This window comes from Schistocerca cancellata, chromosome 9, assembly GCF_023864275.1.
Source record: "Schistocerca cancellata isolate TAMUIC-IGC-003103 chromosome 9, iqSchCanc2.1, whole genome shotgun sequence".
Classification (NCBI taxonomy): domain Eukaryota; kingdom Metazoa; phylum Arthropoda; class Insecta; order Orthoptera; family Acrididae; genus Schistocerca; species Schistocerca cancellata.
Genome location: NC_064634.1, coordinates 227,048,581 through 227,071,357, shown reverse-complemented (window position 1 = coordinate 227,071,357; position 22,777 = coordinate 227,048,581). Strand labels below are relative to the sequence as shown.

Sequence of the window (22,777 nt, the reverse complement as noted above, 5' to 3'; positions counted from 1 at the left end):
ATTCATAAACCACGAATAGGAGCGCTCTGGTTGTCAGTCCACTGAACAGTACTTCGTGGTCAGGAAGCAACAATCTCGTTGCTACATATGAGCTCTTTGCGTTATGTGATTAAGTGGCTTACGTTATGGCTGTACTGCTCGCCAGATGCTGCTACCTGTGCTGAGAGTCGGCGTTCCAGCCCGTATGAAATATTAATCATTCGTTTTCAAGAAAACTATTGCAGTAAAATAACTGATTTTTTCCTCGTCGTTCAGTGTGATACTTTCGCTTCATAGAGGACTGATTTTCTTTTCTTCATACGGCATACTTACTGTGCTGCGTAAAATTAACTAAAACATTGCGTGAAATTTCAAAGATTTTCCAGAGGTAAAAACGCATTGCGTAAATTTTGCGTGCAGTTAATTTTAGCTGATACATCGCAGTGGCCCCCTACGACAGGGGCTGGCGGCTCCTCGGTTTTCTCCTGATACCACGATCGTACACTGTTTAGGATCGTTATATCACGAGAAAGCCGAGGAGCTGCCAGCACCAGCCACATGGGGCCAAAAATTCTGAACATGGCTTCTACATAATCCGAAACCGGCCAATAAACAGTCTCGACTGTTCATTTTAAATTAAATATATCATTTAGTTCTTGAATTATCCGGTTTTATATCCGAAGGACGGTGGCCCAAGACGCGGCCATTCATGTTCTTGAGCATCACAATCATGTGGTCATAACAATGATATCTCATAAGCGATTCAAGATATGGAAAAGAGGTTTTCTGCAACTGATAGCACGTTATGAAGCACATACTGTAATGTCTCTTGCAGCGGTCTCTCCGTGATATTTTCAGAAATTTTATAAATTATATAGCTCAGTCATATCTCGAAATATCCCTTCTTATCTTACCGATTATCAATGCAAAGTAGTTTCAAGTCCAATTATTCCTTGGAGCGTTCATTTACTCCATGGAATAGCTTCTCTGCTATCTAGGTTTTCTCTTAGGATAGGAGGCTTCTTGCCGATGAGTCGTGAAAGAAGGATGTATATGTATGTATTGTTGAGCTAGTCGCCATCTTGATGAGATTCTGTATGAGAAGGAATTTAATACATGAACTAAACTAAAGTAAGCGTGTTCGCGTATTATTTAACGGATTATTATTATTGACAGTGTCTGCTTACTACGCTGTGTTGCACGGGATCAGTGGGGAACGTCTGATTTACACTGGACGAACCTGCCGTTTTGTATGCTCAATATATCCAGTTACTTCAAATAAATAGGCTAACACGGTCTTACCAGCAGATCTCCGGTCTTCCCCATGTGATCACCGAAAGTTAATAATTATTACAAATGTTTCCAGGAGATCGACTGACAATTTTCGTCGCACCGAGACTTCGAAATTGCTTCACTGCCTTATGGAATTTAAGTTAAGCTTAATTTAATCAGGATAGAACAGTATTGAACTGTGTGAATGTGGTAAGCCTGCTTTGCCAATGAAAATTCCCTTAATATACGCATGTTTTTACTATCCTGATCAGTGAAGCTAAATCAGGCCGGTGTGAGAGAGGTTTTTAAATTTTAGATCCTATACAAAATATATTAAATTTGGCGACCATGACAGGACTCATTTTTGAGTATTACTTAAATATTGTGTGAATTTTATGTTGCATGTGCACGAGACAAAAGAAGACGAGGCCTGTTCCAGAAGTCACAATTTCGCCACAACCTACGAGAACGTCGTTCAGGCCAGACAATATACAATTAAATTTTTGTAGATAGAAATTTATAATAACTATTTAATTGTCTATCGGTTTGAATCAGATTGATTGGGTTGAGCTTTAGATACGAAGTGTTTATTAGAAGTGAGTATTATGCAAAGTTTAGGTCAGTGACATTATTAACTCGGATGCGAGTGACTTTATATGTTTGTTGTTCTGTGTATTAATGGTTCTTACTAGGGCGGCTTATAAAATGGCAATGCAACAGCAGAGCGAATCACAACAGCCCTCAGCTGTTTCTGAGGTTAGTGAAACATTAGACGCTAGCTTAACTGAAGTAGTGCCTCGCGGCAGTTTTAGTCAGGCCCCACAACAATGCTTAAGTGTTTCGATGTCATCTGAGCAGGACGAAATAAACCCATTGACTGTAATCATGCAACAGTTAACACTGTTAGCCAAAAATGTAACAGACTTAACTAAAGCGCAAATAGAGACTGAAAGGGAATTAACTAAAGCGCAAATAGAGACTAATAGGGAAATAAATGAACAATTAGCAGCCAATAAAGTGGAATTAAATAATAAATTAGTAGAGAGTTTCCAGAAACTTGATGATAAATTAAATAAAACTTCGGAAGAATTGAAAATTCAGAATGAAAAGACAGAATTAAAATTAGCTGCTCAAATTGAGCAAGTCACTCAGCAGTGTAATGAAAATGCGAAGAAGTTACGCCTAGAGCTAACTGAGTATGTTGCTCCTAAGCTTGATACTATTAAAGAGCAGGTCGAGTCAATCCCACAGATAGTTCAAGCACAAGAACAGATGCAATGTTCTATCGCGGTAATTCCAGTATTAGTTGAAGTTCAAGATGAGTTAAAGCAACAAGTAAACGAGATGTCAGCAGATATGCAGGATTTGAGACAATCACAAGACAAGATCCCGAAGGACATCCAAAATTTGGATAAATCCATAAATAACATAAAGGAGAGACAACACGAGGTTGATCATAAGGTAAACATTCTCGCGGGAAAATTCTCGCAGTTAAGTTTAGAAAGGAAAAGCATTTCTTCAGACAATATTGAACTTTCGGTCAGTGCAGCTATACAATTTATGACCTAGAGTTCTGATAAAAATTTATTTAGTAAAAGTTTTCGAGAAGCAAAAGAACAACTAGGCGAAGAACTTATACAATGGAAAGAAAACATTTGGAGATCCTTAAATCTATCTCGAGAAGATTTGTGTTCCACGCAAGGAAATGAACCTATGGAAAGAAAACATTTGGAGATCCTTAAATCTATCTCGAGAAGATTTGTGTTCCACGCAAGGAAATGAACCTTTCTTTCTTCAGACAATATTAAACTTACGGTCAGAGCAGCTGTACAATTTATGACCTAGAGTTCTGAAGAAAATTTATTTCATAAAAGTTTTCGAGAAGCCAAAGAACAACTAGGCGAAGAACTCAAACAATGGAAAGAAAACATTGGGAGATCTTTAAATCTATCTCGAGAAGATTTGTGTTCCACGCAAGGAAATGAACCCATGACAAGATCTATCAATGAAGCTACATTATTTACCCGATCAAGTACAGACAGGGACATTAATGCATACGTTCGTTTTTGCAATCAACATCAATCACAACACTATGAGGGCAGTCATAATGCCTGTAATTGTAAAAGCAATACTGAGGAGAAAATGCTGAAACAACGTCAATTCCAGATCTACAACCCAGACAAGTAAAATGTTCATCCCGTAGTGTTTATAAGAAGTTTTAGGGGAGTATTGCCAAAAATTTGGAGTGAGTGGCAAAAGGTTAGTTTCGTGACCGGTTATATTCAGGGGTCAGGAGCTATATGGGCATCTGATATATCAACTTGGGACACATATGAAGATTTTGAACGAGCATTTTTATCCAAATACTGGTCCGAAGGAGTACAAGAACGTTTAAGGCAGGAGGTATTATAGCCGGAACTTTTTTTCTTTTTCACGTGGGTCTTTAAAGAAATACTTTTAAGAAGACACATCAAGTCATCAAGGTTGAAGAAGGCCATCAGAAAATGGAATCTAATTTATACAGGTCCATATATAATAGTTGATATACCGAATCCTGGTGCGTATTTATTAGCATATCCGGATTCTGCAAGAATAAAAGGATTATTTCCCCATGTAGACCTAAAGAGGTACTTTTTAAAAAAAGTGTTTCAAATTAAATGAAAAGTCTGTATGAAGTATTTGGGTGTTAAAAATGAAGTGCGAAGGACAGTATGCCTCAGCTACTGTGATAGGTTAAATGACAGCATGCCAAGCATCTGTGATAGTTCAATGAACAGTAAGCGATTGCTTCTGTGATAGTATAGGAATATTTAGAAAAGTAAGTGGAACTGTAGCTATTGCTGCTGTGAAGACTTACGGTTTATCTGTTCACAGATATAAAGACTCGCTGTTTTTTTTTTTTTTTTTTTTTTTTTTTTTTTTTTTTTTTTTTTTTTTTTTTTTTTTTGGCGCGAGCTGAATTATATTGCATTCATATATGTTCATGAGAAAATGCGGCATTTGGTGTATAAAAGAGAAAAATTAATTTCAGCTGGAGAGGTCATGCAGCAAGACTTAATCAAACGTTCTCTTTCAGCAAAATTTGATTTTAATCATGTATGAGTAAGATATAATTTTTTTTTGGAAATTGTCTCCAATAATAAAGTTTTTAACATTCTGACATGCTATCCACATTCGTACTTGAAACCAAATTAGGAAAGATTCAGATCTACTTCCACCTGGAAAAGCCAACGAAAAATAAATAAATAAATAATTAAAACCAGGATTAGAACCTTTCAGCTTACTCAAGAAGATGGATGAAATTATCCATGTTTTCAAAATTGTTTTCCGATCTGGAGTTGTGATATTGTGCAACTACAGTATCGATTAAGACACCTAGGTGTGGAAAGTATAAGACGAATGGATTTTCCCATTCCTCAGATGGAAGACTGGATGGATCAGGTCCATATTTGAGTTCAAAATGAATCTGGAGAAATTCAACTAACCATTCTCTTCCAGGAATCTTTAATAGTTGACCATTCCTCAGACGAATTTTGATTGTTTCATGCCACAATCCTGAGTACCTGTTCCTGGGGTTCCTTCTGGTCTCTCAAATCCGTTACGTCTCCTGTGCGGTAAGCCAAAGCGACGCCTGTCCTCCGTGCCGTGTCCCATGTTCCTGTTCGATCACTTTCACCGCAGTTCAGCAAGACATCGATGAATAAAATTTTTCAGAAGATTGTAAAAATATTTGCATGTGTAAAGAGTTTTTTTGGCTATGAGGCAGATTTTATCTTTCCTATGAATTCTAGATAACTCTCAAATTTCTAAATTATTCTGTCTTTCCTATCATCTGTGATACCTAGATGGGGTCTAAGCCTCCAGGTTTTCCGGGGTTTCCCTGTGAAGGCCAGTTCCTGAATAGGTAGACCTGATTAACAACTATGTAAGTCCATCTTCCCTGGTTGTGTACGTGGGATGCGGGTATGCCCCAGTACACGTGAAAGCAACAACTAGGTATCTAGTAACGAAGATATAAAATCTCTTTCAATTCTTGTAAAAAAAAAATCTTACTAACTTCTTAAAATTTATAGGAACGTATGTTCCACAAATTCTAACGAGTTAGCTAAGCCAGTAGTTAGCTCGCAAAGTGGATACATATCAACTTTGCTCGCTGCGAGGGGCGATGTAATGTCTCTTGCAGCGGTCTCTCCGTGATATTTTCAGAAATTTTATAAATTATATATTCAGTATATATCTCGAAATATCTCTTCTTATCTTACCGATTATCAATGCAAAGTAGTTTCAAGCCGAATTATTCCTTGGAGCGTCCATTTACTCCATGGAATAGCTTCTCTGCTATCTAGGTTTTCTCTTAGGATAGGAGGCTTCTTGCCGATGAGTCGTGAAAGAAGGATGTATATGTATGTATTGTTGAGCTAGTCGCCATCTTGATGAGATTCTGTATGAGAAGGAATTTAATACATGAACTAAACTAAAGTAAGCGTGTTCGCGTATTATTTAACGGATTATTATTATTGACAGTGTCTGCTTACTACGCTGTGTTGCACGGGATCAGTGGGGAACGTCTGATTTACACTGGACGAACCTGCCGTTTTGTATGCTCAATATATCCAGTTACTTCAAATAAATAGGCTAACACGGTCTTACCAGCAGATCTCCGGTCTTCCCCATGTGATCACCGAAAGTTAATAATTATTACAAATGTTTCCAGGAGATCGACTGACAATTTTCGTTGCACCGAGACTTCGAAATTGCTTCACTGCCTTATGGAATTTAAGTTAAGCTTAATTTAATCAGGATAGAACAGTATTGAACTGTGTGAATGTGGTAAGCCTGCTTTGCCAATGAAAATTCCCTTAATATACGCATGTTTTTACTATCCTGATCAGTGAAGCTAAATCAGGCCGGTGTGAGAGAGGTTTTTAAATTTTAGATCCTATACAAAATATATTAAAATACGTTGAATGATAAATAGGCGAAAGGTTTTTTTTCTTTGCAGAGATATGGAAGTAACTCGTTGTGAGCTGTGAGAAATAGATGAATTAGGACGCATTCAGAGGTCCATGCTACTCTAGGAAAATCCAAGCAGCGTCTGTATACAAGTCCACCTGGGGAGTGGCCTAGTGGGATGTATTCACAGGCCGACAGCAGCGAAAGGGTCAAGCGGTTTCAGTGGATCGGAGCGAGTGACAAACGACAGGTGCGTAGTTTAAAAGTGATACATTCAAAAGCACATAACTGCGTACTATCAGAATTATGGGTAAAATTTTCGAGCGGGATCGATTTATGGGACTGATAACTTGCATTTGTGCTTCTTTCTGTTTAAAATATGAGGCCACGTTGGTGACGTATCCTTGCGAGAGTAACATGCCTTCAGCGGAGCAGTGAGCAAAGGAAGCGACTACGCACCCGCGGCTGCAGGCGGAGGGCGCCGATGCCGGCGCGGCGACCGCGGCTGCAGCGGCGGCGGCGGCGGCAGCGCCGGCCGTGGCGGTGGCAGCGGCGGCGGCGGCGGCGGCGGCGGAGGCGGCGGCGGGGGCGGCGGTGGCGGCGCGCTCCTCCTTCTGCTTGAGCAGCTTGAGGCGCTGCAGCAGCGGTAGGCCGGCGCCGAGCACCTCGTGCTCGCGCTCGGGGGTGGCCGGCCGGTCCCGCTCGCCGGGGGCGGGGGCGGGCGCCGGCGGCGGCGACGGCGGCGACGCGGGCAGCAGCTTGCGCTCCTCGCGCTCCTGCTTCTCCTTGAGCATGCGCAGCCGCTGCAGCAGCGGCAGGCCCGCGCCCAGCTTCTCCGACGGCGACATGGGCTGCGCGCCAGGCAGCAGGCTGGCGCCCTGCGAGCACGCTTCACTCAGGGCGCCTGCTGGAGGTCTGAGTCCCCTCTCCTCCCCTCTCCGTGTGTGCTGCCCCACCGTCGGGGAATACTAACAAAACAATTAATTAGACTAAAGAACATAACACACTCGAGGCGACAAATTAATTCAGGAACTTTAATAATTAATCACTGGGATGTTGTTGTTGTTGTGGTCTACATCTACATCTACATCCATACTCCGCAAGCCACCTGACAGTGTGTAGCGGAGGGTACCTTGAGTACCTCTATCGGTTCTCCCTTCTATTCCAGTCTCGTATTGTTCGTGAAAAGAAGGATTGTCGGTATGCCTCTGTGTGGGCTCTAATCTCTCTGATTTTAGCCTCATGGCCTCTTCGCGAGATATACGTAGGAGGGAGCAATATACTGCTTGACTCTTCGGTGAAGGTATGTTCTCGAAACTTTGACAAAAGCCCGTACCGAGCTACTGAGCGTCTCTCCTGCAGAGTCTTCCACTGGAGTTTATCTATCATCTCCGTAACGCTTTCGCGATTACTAAATGATCCTGTAACGAAGCGCGCTGCTCTCCGTTGGATCTTCTCTATATCTTCTATCAACCCTATCTGGTACGGATCCCACACTGCTGAGCAGTATTCAAGCAATGCGCGAACAAGCGTACTGTAACCTACTTCCTTTGTTTTCGGATTGCATTTCCTTAGGATTCTTCCAATGAATCTCAGTCTGGCATGTGATTTACCGACGATCAACATTATATGATCATTCCATTTTAAATCACTCCTAATGCGTACTCCCAGATAATTTATGGTATTAACTGCTTCCAGTTGCTGACCTGCTATTTTGTAGCTAAATGATAAAGGATCTATCTTTCTGTATATTCGCAACACATTACACTTGTCTACATTGAGATTCAATTGCCATTCCCTGCACCATGCGTCAATTCGCAGCAGATCCTCCTGCACTTCAGTACAATTTTCCATTGTTACAACCTCTCGATACACCACAGCATCATCTGCAAAAAGCCTCAGTGAACTTCCGATGTCATCCACCAGATCATTTATGTATATTGTGAATAGTAACGGTCCTATGACACTCCCCTGCGGCACACCTGAAATCACTCTTACTTCGGAAGACTTCTCTCCATTGAGAATGACATGCTGCGTCCTGTTATCTAGGAACTCTTCAATCCAATCACACAATTGGTCTGATGGTCCATATGCTCTTACTTTGTTCATTAAACGACTGTGGGGAACTGTATCGAACGCCTTGCGGAAGTCAAGAAACACGGCATCTACCTGGGAACCCGTGTCTATGGCCCTCTGAGTCTCATGGACGAATAGCGCGAGCTGGGTTTCACATGACCGTCTTTTTCGAAACCCATGCTGATTCCTACAGAGTAGATTTCTAGTCTCCAGAAAAGTCATTATACTCGGTCCCGAGACTGGTTTGATGCAGCTCTTGATGCTACTCTATCCTATGCAAGCAGCTTCATCTCCCAGAACCTACTGCAACCTACATCCTTCTGAATATGCTTAGTGTATTCATGTCTTGGCCTCCCTTTACGAATTTTACCCTCCACGCCGCCCTCCAATACTAAATTGGTGATCCCTTGCTGCCTCAGAACATGTCCTACCAACCGATCCCTTCTTCTAGTCAAGTTGTGCCACAAACTCCTCCCCAATTCTGCTCAATACCTCCTCATTAGTCATGTGATCTACCCATCTAATCTTCAGCATTCTTCTATAGCACCACATTTCGAAAGCTTCTATTCTCTTCTTGTCTAAACTATTTATCGTCCATGTTTCACTTCCATACATGGCTACACTCCACAGAAATATTTTCAGAAGCGACTTCCTCATACTTAAATCTATACTCGATGTTAACAAATTCTTCAGAAACGCTTTCTTTGCCATTGACAGTCTACATTTTATATCCTCTCTAGTTCGACCATCATCAGTTATTTTGCTCCCCAAATAGCAAAACTCCTTCCCTAATCTAATATCCTCAGCATGACTTGGATAACTGACAAGTATTTATTCGCATAAGGGGCCAGTAAATCACTTTATTTTTTCATTAACTAACTGAGTATCCGGCGTTGCCCTGATATGTAATTATTTCCATTCTCTTAGTCCATCCCCTTCTTCCCCTTCTCTCTATTCTTCTCCTCAGCCCCTCTCTGTCCATCTCTTCCTCGTCCTTCTCTTTGTCCACGTCCTCCAATACCCACTCTCTCTGTCCATCTCCTCCTGCCACGCTCTCTGTCCACCTGTTACTCAAACGGTTCACATGGCTCTGAGCACTATGGGACTTAACATCTGTGGTCATCAGTCCCCTAGAACTACTTAAACCTAACTAACCTAAAGACATCACACACATCCATGCCCGAGGCAGGATTCAAACCTGCGACCATAGCCGTCACGCTGTTTCAAACTGAAGCTCCTAGAACCGCTCGGCCACCCGGCCGGCCCACCTGCTACTCCCCCTAACCCTTCCTATCTTCTTGTCCCTCTTTCTCTGCCCCTCTGCTCTTCTTCCCATTCTCTATCCAACCCCTCTCCCTCTCACTGTCTACCGAGCGAGGTGGCGCAGTGGCTAGCACACTGGACTCGCATTCGGGAGGACGACGGTTCAATCCCGCGTCCGGCCATCCTGATTTAGGTTTTCCGTGATTTCCCAAAATCGCTCCAGGCAAATGCCGGGATGGTTCCTTTGAAAGGGCACGGCCGGCTTCCTTTCCCGTCGTTCCCTAATCCGATGAGACCGATGACCTCGCTGTCTGGTCTCCTCCCTCCAAACAATCCAACAACAATCTCACTGTCTCTTTCTTCCCCTCATGTTTTCTGAGCTGCATGACGTACAGCGATATAATTTTATAGGAACGGGGGTTGCCCAGAAAGCAATCCACAGCTTTTTTCTTCAACAATTCTTTATTAAACGTAATGACGATTGCACACACGAAAGGATCTTGCTCTATCTACACACCCTATTTGTTTACGTGATATACATCCCTTTCTAAGGCCTTCCTCCTGCGAAAAATAATGATGTGTACGTCCTATCGGTACCAGTCCTTGACCTGGTGGCGAAGCCAGTGCTTCACTGCGTGACTCATCTCCTCATCGTCCTCAAAATGTCTTATACGAATGGCATTTTGTAATGGCTCAAAGAAGTGTAAGTCCGAGAGAGCTACGTCGGGTATATCAGGTATGACAGTTGCTCCGACCGATAGAAATCGTGGAGCCCCGCCGAACCACCTTCTGACGACCTGACACACCTCGTCCAGCGACTACTTCTGTCGACAGCAGACGCTCCATAGACTTTGCAAAAGCGTTCGTCAATATTCACTACAGTTTCTTACTCTGCAGTGAGAAATTCAATGACGGCACGTTGCTTGTAAAGTACATCACCTTCAGACGCAATCTTGAAACTGTTCTGCAGCTGCACTATATGTCGGAAATGACAGAAACTTGGTGCGCTCTCTCATGTTACTTCAAATATTACATACGTAACGGTTCGCATTCGTAGCATTGTTTTCGGCTGAGAAAAAAATGTAATGCATTAATTTCTAGGCGACGATCGTGCATTTAGAAGCATGTGAGAATACTGTCTGCTAAATGTGTCGCGAATAGACTTAGTAGCAAAGAAACAATAAACGTAATGATATAATGCCTGATTCGACAGTTTTACTAAGTGAACAGCGCAAATGCAGTAAGCAATAAACTTTTTTCCTTTAATCATTATGTGGGGATGTAGCGAGAACTAATTTCGTAAAGGTTTAGAATTATGTGTAAAGTTTACTGCTGGTCACTAAGTGCTCTCGTTCCCATTTACTAGAGGATAAAGTCTGGATATTCACGCCTCGTGGCCGACACTTCTTTTTCAATCCCACTGCTATCTCTGGGATAGGTAGGTCGTTCTTACACCCACAGAAATTCTTTCCAGACAGTAAATGATATGTCTACCATGTTTGGTTGAAATCTGTTCAGTGGTTTCGGAGGAGATGTGGAACATACATATACAAATTTGTATCAGATATATGAGTATTTTTTTATTTTTCATGATCCGATTTTGATGAAATATAGCCTACACGGCACGCCAAACTATGCTCAAGTTACTAGCGAAAACCGCATGAGAATTCGTTCAGTAATTTTGGAGATAGTGTGATCAAACACACATAAGCAAACAGATTTATTATTGGTATAGGTTTAGTTTTGTGTCACAGTTCTATATAATCTTTGATGGTGACTAGTTACGAACGCTTGCGCTCATTCTCAAAGCACTCGATATATCATAAGGTTCAAAATACATAATTTTTTTTCAGGCACTTCCTATGATCACTGTGGTGCAACATATTGGTTGTGACATACCTGCATGTCTGATATTTGACTGTAACATAATTACAACTGAACATTCGAAAGATTGGTTCATACATGATTTCAACGCAACAAATGTGATTAAAACTTTATGGGCGCCTTCAGTTGTTTGTTATATGTGCGCTGTCGTCATACCACAGTACTACTACGTATCTGCTTAGAGCATATAGTTCCTTACACATCTTATTTACATTGCCCAGTAAGTTTTACAACGCACCTTTGTGTCACAGTCGTAGATAGTGTCGGAATTTCCAAGCGTCTTTTCGCGGATGATGCTGTAGTATACAGAGAAGTTGCAGCATTATAAAATTTAAGCGAAATGCAGGAAGATCTGCAGTGGATAGGCACTTGGTGCAGGGAGTGGCAACTGACCCTTAACATAGACAAAAGTAATGTATTGCGAACACATAGAAAGAAGGATCCTTTATTGTATGCTTATATGATAGCAGAACAAACACTGGTAGCAGTTACATCTGTAAAATATCTGGGAGTATGCATAGGGAACGATTTGAAGTGGAATGATCATATAAAATTAATTGTTGGTAAGGCGGGTGCCAGGCTGAGATTCACTGGGAGAGTCCTTAGAACAAGTAGTCCATCAACAAAGGAGGTGGCTTACAAAACACCCGTTCGACCTATACTTGAGTATTGCTCATCAGTGTGGGAACCGTACCAGGTCGGGTTGACAGAGGAGCGGTGAGTTCGTCACAGGGTTATTTGCTAAGCGTGATAGCATTACGGAGATGTTTAGCAAACTCAAGTGGCAGACTCTGTAAGAGAGGCGCTTTGCATCGTTGTGTAGTCTGCTGTCCAGGTTTCGAGAGGGTGCGTTTCTGGATGAGGTATCGAATATATTGCTTCTCCCTACTTATACCTCCCGAGGAGATCACGAACGTAAAATTAGAGAGATTCGAGCGCCCACGGAGGCTTCCCGGCAGTCGTTGTTCCAGTGAACCATACGCGACTGGAACAGGAAATGGAAGTAATGACAGTGGCACGTAAAGTGCCCTCCGCCACACACCGTTGGGTGGCTTGCGGAGTATAAATGTAGATGTAGATTTAGACGTGCGATAGGCATAGACAGGCTCAGCCCCACATGGCCCAACAGTTTATGTGCCACGTCAGAACAGTGTTCCCGAGTATTGAAACCTCGAAAATTTAGGTGTTATTGCCGAGTCTGAACAAGCAAGCTGTTTAAGCACCTTATTGCTCCCTCCTTGCGACAACTTCATTAATAAATATTATATTGATGGTTTGAAAGTATAACCGTAGTCAAACATAGGAGTCATCCATGCTGCTGCTCAGGTAAGCTCAACAACGGCTGTAGAATCATTTCACAGGGGACCTCTCTCACTTGTCTTCGTTTTCTCGTGTATTTCAGCACTTAATGTCAAACATTTTCCTCTGTTGACCGAACAGCATTGATTACTAGAATAACCTCTCCAATTTTAACTATATTATGTCACTCTTATAAGTGCTATTACATCAATAGTTTAAGTTGACTTCATATAAATGTTATCGTCGATTCACGCGTTTTAGATACACCACAATGCCAAACACATGAGACCAGAAAAAGAGAAAAATAACGTGTTTCTAAAAGCCAAAAAGTGAGAGTGTAGCTGAGTCTTTTCGACTACAACCTGTAATGCAGTGATCATTGCCAGATAGCATGTCGCTCACATGCCACAGCCACATGAGAAAATGGACTGGCCACATCGCATCCGTCGGAGACAGACGACCAAAGGCTTAGGACCGCCATGGCATCCACGCAGCTGGTATTGTATGTCAAAGGGGTGTATTTTCTTGACGCAAAGCGTGCGGTGTTCTTGCTCTGATATGTATGGAAGCGGTCGCGGACTCAAAACACACGTTGTCGGACCGGAAATGAGAAGACGTTGGCAGATGCAAGGGCGCTGTAGAGAAATACACGAATCCAGAGGGCACGGCACGCCAATTTTTAACTGACGACGTGTAGTTTGCCGGGAAAAGAAAAGTTCACACTCATCTGTTGTCTTCCTACCGTGAGAACTGCCCTAGAGGGACATTTGTTATCGAGATGGGAAAGGAGACAATTCCTGATGAAACTCTAGAGAGCACCCGTCACTTGGAGGTGCCACTACAGGAACATTTGTGATGGCTCTTGGTCATCACTGCTGTTAGTGCCGCATACCCAACTTTGGCCGCTGCAGAAAGACACTCATTTTGCAACGCCGACACCACACTGCCCCCCGGGGATACAGTTAACAGATCCTGGAGAACCATCAATTTCGCCTGGCCGTCGTCTGGTAAATGATTTGCAATACAGCACTCAGATCGAACTCTGCCTGGCAGTTCCGTTTGTCACTTAGCAAACATTATCAAAACCTTGATAATGATCCTGTGAATCTACTAACTGATTATGGACAAATTATTATTTTTCCTATTAATAATGATATGTAAATGTTATTTGTATAGCGGAGGTCCTATAGATTTTTTTCGAGTAATAAATATCTGTGAGAAATCTCGTTACGTTGTTGTGACCGACGCTCCGAATTCTTTTAATTGCTAGGCAAATGCAGTGTTTATGTACAAAAAATGGTTCAAATGGCTCTGAGCACTATGGGACTTAACTTCTGAGGTCATCAGTCCCCTAGAACTTAGAACTACGTCTAATGTCCCCTAGAACTTAGAAACCTAACTAACCTAAGGACATCACACACATCCATGCCCGAGGCAGGATTCGAACCTGCGACCGTCGCGGTCGCGCGGTTCCAGACTGTAGCGCCTAGAACCGCTGAACATGTTGAAAATGTGTGCCCCGACCGGGACTCGAACCCGGAATCTCCTGCTTACATGGCAGACGCTCTATCCATCTGAGCCACCGCGGGCACAGAGGATAGTGCGTCTGCAGGGACTTATCCCTTGCACGCTCCCCGTGAGATCCACATTCCCAACACGTCCACACCACTACATTCGTAGTGCGCCTAATAGATGTTTGCCCATCATACTCATTACTCGTGGCAGATTAATCTACCAAGTCCCGTACGAGTGCGGGCATAGCGTGTGCGTTCGCACAAGAAGGTCAATGGCCGGGAAACCATATGGTTCGAGTTCCGGTCGGGGCACACATTTTCAACATGTCCCCAATGAAGTACATCAACGCCTGTTTGCAGCTAGGGTGTCCATTTAATTATCATTTCATAGTTGCTAATGTTAACTGAGCTGACCGATGGAGGAAGGACTCGCGACGCGTAGTGGTAAGTGAAGCGCAGTGCACATACGTGCACTAATTCGCAGCCTGTGTACAAGTAAGTGCGAGCGCATGGTACCTGCGTGGCCTAGGACAGCACTCACTCATACGTGTCATTAGGCGAGGCAGCATCGGCCATTTTAGGCGACGTCCACAAAGCTTTGAGAAATTCATTCACGCTCGCTCTCTGGCACATCGCAGCCACTCTCATAGATCACGAACCTGCATGGCTCTAATGTCGCCTGTTGCCTCTAGAGCGGTGTTTACATCGCGCGGTGGGGCAGCTACTCTAGCACGTTCGGCCTGTCGGTTTGCGGTTACTGGCAACCATGACGGCGTGAGCCTGCGGCCCTTCTCGCCGTTCATATTGAACGACTGTTTTGCTGCTCGAACTGTCCACGGGTATACTGCCGGTTCATAGTGTCCAACGGGCACAATATTTCGGCGATCAAAACACGAGAATACCACCGAACTCTTTAGGCATGTCTTAACCTCAACGTATTTTCTGTTTGGGGAATACTAAGAGCAAACGGAGGGAGTCGCAATGGGCAGCCCACTCTCGCCGGTGGTCGTGAATTTGTACATGGAGCACTTCGAGGAGGAAGCCTTGGCGTCATCCAATTGGAAACCTACTTATTTCTTCCGTTATGTCGATGACACGTTTCGTCATCTGGCCCCATAGTAGGGACAAGCTCCTGGATTTCCTTAAACACCTAAACTCCATACATCCAAACATCAAATTCAATATGGAGACCGAAGCAGAAAGAAGATTACCATTCATGGACTTCATGGTCAAGAGAAGAGATGATGGTACCCTGAGCCATGGTGTGTACAGGAAGAAGACGCAGGGCCGGCCGGTGTGGCCGTGAGGTTAAAGGCGCTTCAGTCTGGAACCGCGTGACCGCTACGGTCGCAGGTTCGAATCCTGCCTCGGGCATGGATGTGTGTGATGTCCTTAGGTTAGTTAGGTTTAATTAGTTCTAAGTTCTAGGCGACTGATGACCTCAGAAGTTAAGTCGCATAGTGCTCAGAGCCATTTTTGGAGAAAACGCACACTGACCTGTACCTGCATGCAGGCAGCTGCCACCACCCTTCTCAGAGAAATGGAGTACTAAAAACACTAGTACACAGGGCAGACGCAGAGAATCTGCCCCAGGAATTGGAACACCTCAAAACCGTGTTCCGAAAAAAACGGGTACTCGGAGTGGCAGATTATACACGCTCTCCGTCCCACCACCACAGCACAACCTGTGGAGACGGATGAAGTCACGGAAGAAGAGGTAGCCACTGCCTTTATTCCGTACAATGACGCACTATCGGGGAAAATTGGCCGTATATTAAAGAAACACCGAGTTAAAACCGTCTTTTGCCCGCCCAATAAAACACGGGCATTAATGGGAAGTGAAAGATGACCTCGGTTTGAGAAAGTCCGGCATATACCAAATTCCCTGTGAGTGTGGGAAGACTTATATCGGACAGACAGTACGTACCATCGAAGATCGTTACCGAGAACATCAAAGGCACACTCGACTTAAATATCCAAATAAGTCGGCGGTAGCAGAGCACTGTTTGTCCGAGAAACACGAGATGGATTATGAGCGTACCAAGCCCTGGCTCAGAGGTCTAAATATTGGGACAGCGTTAGAAGAGAGGCTATCGAAATTCGCATCAGGGAAGATCTTATCAAACGAGATTGCGGCTACAATCTCAGCAAGGCTTGGGACCCGGCACTGAATGTAATTAAGAAGACTCCCAGCAAAGAAGTACGAACTGGCGACCAGGTCGGACGTAGCAAGCGCATCGACGCTACGACAGATTCCGACGCCCACGTCTTCGCGACCGCCGGCACGCGGGCGCGGACGGCGGAGAGAGTGGCCCGCGGGGGGAGGGGTTTTAAATCGGCCGCCCGCCCTCAGGAGCTCAGTTCGTCAGCGCACCTGACGATGGCGACATGTCTGATCGCCGAAATATTGTGCCTGTTGGACACTATGAACCGGCAGTATACCCGTGGCCTGTTCGGGACAAACAGAAGAATCACGACTGTTTTGCTGTCTCGACATCGTTCCTAATTTTATGCGAATGAGTGAGTAGTTGCAGGGATAAAACGGACTGATTTAAATTTTATGGAAGCAGCGCACTTACCTGCATGTTCCACCATCGACGATTCAGGATGCTGACCGAATCATGTGTATCACTCAGGCTCCGAAATACAGGTGCTAATGGAGCGTACCTTCCGAGGATGACAAACCAGTCCACAATCGAAGCTAGGCTCGTGTGCTCTTGGTATATGAAGTTCATTCACGAAGTCTCTAGAGGAACCGTGGATGTTTCTTATTTTCTTATTGCATAAAAGATAGGACTGAGTATCCTTCAGGATAAAATTTTGCCCAATCTGATACTGATCCTTGGTAGTATGGTAGTCAAGCTATTTACCATTGCGTTTCTTTCTGGGTGATCTTGACCTTGTTACTAGTTGCCATAGTTTTCTTTACGGTATCCTGGCTATAGACCTTTCTGTTAAAAGTGGTCAATGTTGTGCTTCATCATAGTGGCTGTCTCTGTCAGTGGTTCAGCGTGCTTTCCTTGTTAATGTATGAATCACGTATGATGTGGTCCGTCGTCAACTGGCTGTCTTCCTCAATGCCGAGGAGGACCCAGAGGACGAACCCATACTTTTTGCCCCCGAGGACGTGGCAAGAGTAATCAGGTCTCTCCCTACAAAAAAGGCGCCAGGGCACGACAGTGTCACAAATCAGTTAGTCAAAAAAACTCCCACCCACAGCGATCACACACCTCGCGAACGTCCTCAACGAGATTACTCGATCCCGTGTTTTCCCAGCTTGCTGGAAACATGCGGAGGTGGTCGCGATACACAAACCAGGGAAAGACCCTCTATTCCCGCAGCACTACAGGCCGATTAGCCTCTTGCCAACTCTCAGCAAGATCTATGAGCGCCTCCTGCTAAGACCCATACAAGAACATATTACCAGAGAGCAAATTCTGCCGGATTTCCAATTTGGCTTCCGACAGAACCACTCTGCCCCACAACAGGTCATGAGAATGGTTGAAGCAGCAACAGAGGGCTTCAACCACAGAGGCTACTGCGGGATAGTGCTACTGGACGTAGCCAAAGCCTTTGATTCAGTATGGCATAGAGGGCTACTCTACAAGTTGTACACACAAGGGTTTCCCGGGAGCATAGTTCAGCTGATCAAGAGCTACCTCACGAATAGGACTTTCTCCGTCAAGGTGGAAACTGCCACCTCCACCAGAAGGCGTATTCGTGCTGGGGTGCCACAGGGATCGGTCCTGGGGCCCGTATTGTACAGTTTGTACACTGCGGACACACCAACGGCCCCCCTGGTGCACACCGCACAGTACGCTGACGATACAGCCTTCTACACGAGAAACGCGAACAAGGACCTGGTCATCCGTAGGTTACAAAGGGTTTTAGATAACACAGAAACTTGGGCCCGTCGCTGGCGCATCACCATTAACTCTGAGAAGACGCAGGCAATGCTGATTACCCGCAGGCTCGGAAGGCGCGATCCTCCTCAACGTCCCCCCCTACACCTTCACCTAAATGGAACCCAACTCCCCTGGCGCAGAACCGCCAAGTACCTTGGCGTAACCTTGGACTCTCGTCTTACGTGGAAACCCCATATAGACGAAGTCCATAGGAAGGTCTGCGCCAGAATGTCCATCCTATATCCTATCCTGAACTCAACAAGCTCCCTTCCCTGCCCACTAGCATTAAACGTGTATCAGGCCCTGATCCGGCCAGTAATGGAGTATGCGTGCCCTGTCTGGGGATACGCGGCGAAGCAGCACCTGGACAAACTCCAGAGGCTGCAGAACCGCGCCCTCAGAAGGGCACTGCGCTTACCTCTTGGATTCCCTACAGACGACTTGCACGCCGCAGCCGAAATCCCGCTCCTGAGAGAGCGTTTCCAGGATCTGGCAAGGGCCTTCTATGAGGGTTCTTCCAGATCCAGAAACGCACTCATCCACTCCCTAGGTCGGTATGACATGTCCCGCGATAAGCACAAGCGCCCTATGACGATCTTCGACGACTAAGTCGAAGAGAAAATCCCTACACCAAATCCATCATCCTGTTCCTCCCCATATAACAACAAACTTCTCGCCCACCTCAGGCAAGTACCAGACACACTCACAACAATCATCACAAATCACAGACACCAAAAACTACAGAAAAATCACACACACACTTTCACAGGGGAGTAAAAGCCTAAAGGCTACAGACTCCCACTCACACTTCCCCAAAGAGGGGAAAGCAAAAGATGAGAGAGAGAGGAGGTCAGGAGCTCAGTTCGTCAGCGCACCTGACGATGGCGACATGTCTGATCGCCGAAATATTGTGCCTGTTGGACACTATGAACCGGCAGTATACCCGTGGCCTGTTCGGGACAAACAGAAGAATCACGACTGTTTTGCTGTCTCGACATCGTTCCTAATTTTATGCGAATGAGTGAGTAGTTGCAGGGATAAAACGGACTGATTTAAATTTTATGGAAGCAGCGCACTTACCTGCATGTTCCACCATCGACGATTCAGGATGCTGACCGAATCATGTGTATCACTCAGGCTCCGAAATACAGGTGCTAATGGAGCGTACCTTCCGAGGATGACAAACCAGTCCACAATCGAAGCTAGGCTCGTGTGCTCTTGGTATATGAAGTTCATTCACGAAGTCTCTAGAGGAACCGTGGATGTTTCTTATTTTCTTATTGCATAAAAGATAGGACTGAGTATCCTTCAGGATAAAATTTTGCCCAATCTGATACTGATCCTTGGTAGTATGGTAGTCAAGCTATTTACCATTGCGTTTCTTTCTGGGTGATCTTGACCTTGTTACTAGTTGCCATAGTTTTCTTTACGGTATCCTGGCTATAGACCTTTCTGTTAAAAGTGGTCAATGTTGTGCTTCATCATAGTGGCTGTCTCTGTCAGTGGTTCAGCGTGCTTTCCTTGTTAATGTATGAATCACGTATGATGTGGTCCCGCACCGAAGAGGAATTTTTTGAAATGGGCTCCGGCCGCGAAACCCTAAGCTCTTATTTTACCTCTAATGACGGTTTATAAATAAAGGGGAAACGTGTGTGCTGTGATAATATTTTGAACTGGAATGCGCCTACGAGAGGAAAAACAATAACAATTGATAACGTAAGAATTTCTTGATATGAACACCATTTTTGTGCCCAGAAGCAAATACGGACAAGGGCCAGTATACGTCACAACAAAAGGAACCTTCTGTCACGGCCGTCATAGAGTTTCTGTGATGGTGGTTGTAGATTCTTTAAGTACGTTTGGATATTTAATCCTGTGACCGGAGTTTCAAGGAAATCTGTAGTGTGTGACCACGCTATTGGCCGCCCAACGCGTTGCTGCTGCGTTGTAGCGGGAACACGCTGGTGGCTACGGCGGAAAGAGTACTACCGCTGCTTAGAAGAATATCCGTGACAGGAATGCGGCAGCGAGTGTGGCGTGCGTTGTGACTTGCTGTGCAGCAGGGGAGAGACGCACAACATTTTCTTGAATGTAATAACTGTGACTCACTTTATGAGGATCGGGCAATATAAATAAAATATACAGTCTTATATTTCACTGCACTGATTCTTCTAGAGTAATATCAGTCAACTTCAACATTTTCCTGAACGGTAAGTGCTGTATCAGTCGTTTAATAATAACGGTATTGTGTATGAAACTACTGAAATACGTTTTTGTCACGATAAACGTTTCACCTCGTTCAGTTATAACATCAGGAAGGAGGGTGTTTCTCGTCTGTTCATTATCTGCAATGTGAATGTGAAGCACGTATCAGTAGAAATTTGTTCTTTCGCGTTCCTGCTATACATAAATAACGCCACACTATCATTTCATTACATTGACAAATGCACCGATCGGAGATGGTGGGTATATTTAAGGTAATATTTTTAGACTCAATGAGTCATCATCTGAACGAAATCTAGCAAATTACTATTAAACTGGACGAGTGCGAGTAGGGGTCGCGCTCTGAATGTTCCGTAAAACCTTTATATATTTATTTTCGTGTGACTCAGCGGCCTGGTCGAAGTCTTTCTATTGGGAACGACTTCGGCGACTTCCGTGTATCCTTTATCCAAATGGGGGAAGGGGGCCTACAGTGTCAAGTGGAATTCGAACCACGTTTTGTTTCCGACGACACCTGATACCGCTGACAGGTGAAAGCTGGATTAATACGAAGACTGAAAAATCAGTGGTCCGACCGACGTTCAATTCCGCTACCTGTCAGTGTCCAATAACGCGCTTTACCTCTAGACCAACAGAATCATCTGTGTAATGATAGTTCATCTATATATATCGATGAGATAGTTTGCGAATGTCAAAATATGTGGCAATATATGGCTATATCATTTGATTGCATTGACTTAGAAACTTAAAGTGCAAACGCATCGTGTAGCTTGGTATTTGACATGAATTTCAACTTGATACCTTTACCCGTTCCTGAGAAAAAGGGATGTTAACAGATGGACAGACAGATAAACGGACAAGCTGACGACAAATGTCAAAAAACCATTTTTATGTGATATAATTACAAAGTAACAATTTTCGGATTTTGTCTCTTATATGTACTGTGAAATCTTTCGTCTTGTCCAATTTTATGATTCTAGGTCAGCGGGGAGTTCCATACGGCTTCATATGAATAAGTTTGTGAGAATCGGAATATGCAAGTATCCGTATCTTTTGATTGCACTGACTTACAAGTTTATAGTTTTTACAACGCAAGGGGCCGTAGACATTAGTTCCTAACATAAATATCAGCGTGGTACCTCTACCCGTTCCTGGGACAGACAGACAGGTAAGTGCTACTATAAGGCAAATGACTCTGTGTTTGTACAAGGGAAAATGTTTACATGCAGATGTTTTTTCTTGTTCAACTTTTTATTTATTGATTATCCAGCCTTTGGGCATCATGGTTTTAACTAAGAAGTTTGGGCCTTCTATTTACTTGCTGAAACTAATATGGGAGACCATAAACGGTGAACAATGAATCCCAAGGAGGCCGGCAATGAAATGCACTGATATGGCAATACATTAGGAAGTGTTGAAAAGTAATGCTTCAGAGTTTTTGATTTTGTTCTCAATAGCGTTTGGTGTCACATGTCATGAATATTAGTGAGTCGAATTCCCCACTTCTTTGATGCAACGGCTCAGAATGTAACGTGGAATATGTCAGTGTGTAACTTAAGTATGCCGATGTGTGAGAATTAGCGTGCTGTAACCCAGCTTCGAAGAGTCAATGCACGCGTGAAGCACCCTCCTCTTCAGCATAACAATGTCAGATCATACGAGAGCACTGAAACATCTCCAACAATCCCAGCCTAGGGCTCACTGGTATCGATCACCCTCCATTCAGTCCCTTCGAGGACTTCACTTTGATAGCCATTAAACGGTGCAAGCAGATGGAGTAGCCGCGCGAATTCGCCGCGCTGTGTCAGGCGCCTTGTCACGGTCCTTGCGGCTCCCTCCATCGGAGATTCGAGTCCTCCCTCAGGCATGGGTGTATGTGTTGTCCGAAGCGTAAGTTAATTTAAGTCAGATTAAGTAATGTGTAAGGTTAGGGACCGGTGATCTAAGCAGTTTGGTCCCATAAGATTTCACCAAAAATTTACAAATTTTACAGAGGGAGTTGTGGCTCCGTCAAGGAAGTCAAACATTCTAAAGCGACGGTATCAACAGACTGGTATCTACTTGGGAGACATGTGTTCGTCGCCAGGATGACTATGTTGAGAAATAAATACACTGGCGGAAAAAGTCGGTACACCAGGAAAGAGATGTGCGACATAAACGAAAGTTGGTAGGCGTGGTGTACATCTGAAAGATGACGTCCAATCAAATTTCTCGCCAGTAGAATAAGAGTGGCGTTAGTAGTTCCAGTGAGGGGATGGAAATCAGGTTTGATTTCACGCTGTAACGGTTGTGGGCGTTTCCTATCTTTGAGATTAGACGTGGTGTGTTTATGTTAGTCACGATTGCGTTTAAGGCGACAAAGACGCCAGTAGCAACACCTCACTGAGTTTGAACGAGGTAGTGCAACTG

At 44.2% G+C, this 22,777-nt stretch overlaps 1 protein-coding gene and 1 non-coding gene across 2 annotated transcripts in view; both read right to left on the bottom strand.

Moving 5' to 3' along the window:
* Nucleotides 1–22,777, bottom strand: part of LOC126101300 (nascent polypeptide-associated complex subunit alpha, muscle-specific form-like) — a 131,011-nt gene that overhangs the window by 94,487 nt on the left and 13,747 nt on the right. The window contains exon 3 of the mRNA XM_049911979.1: nucleotides 6,943–7,172. Coding sequence (XP_049767936.1) covers nucleotides 6,943–7,172 — 230 coding nt within the window. The remainder of the gene's footprint in view (nucleotides 1–6,942; nucleotides 7,173–22,777) is intronic.
* Nucleotides 14,242–14,316, bottom strand: Trnat-ugu (transfer RNA threonine (anticodon UGU)). Its single transcript has one exon. It is a non-coding gene; the product is annotated as a tRNA-Thr (tRNA).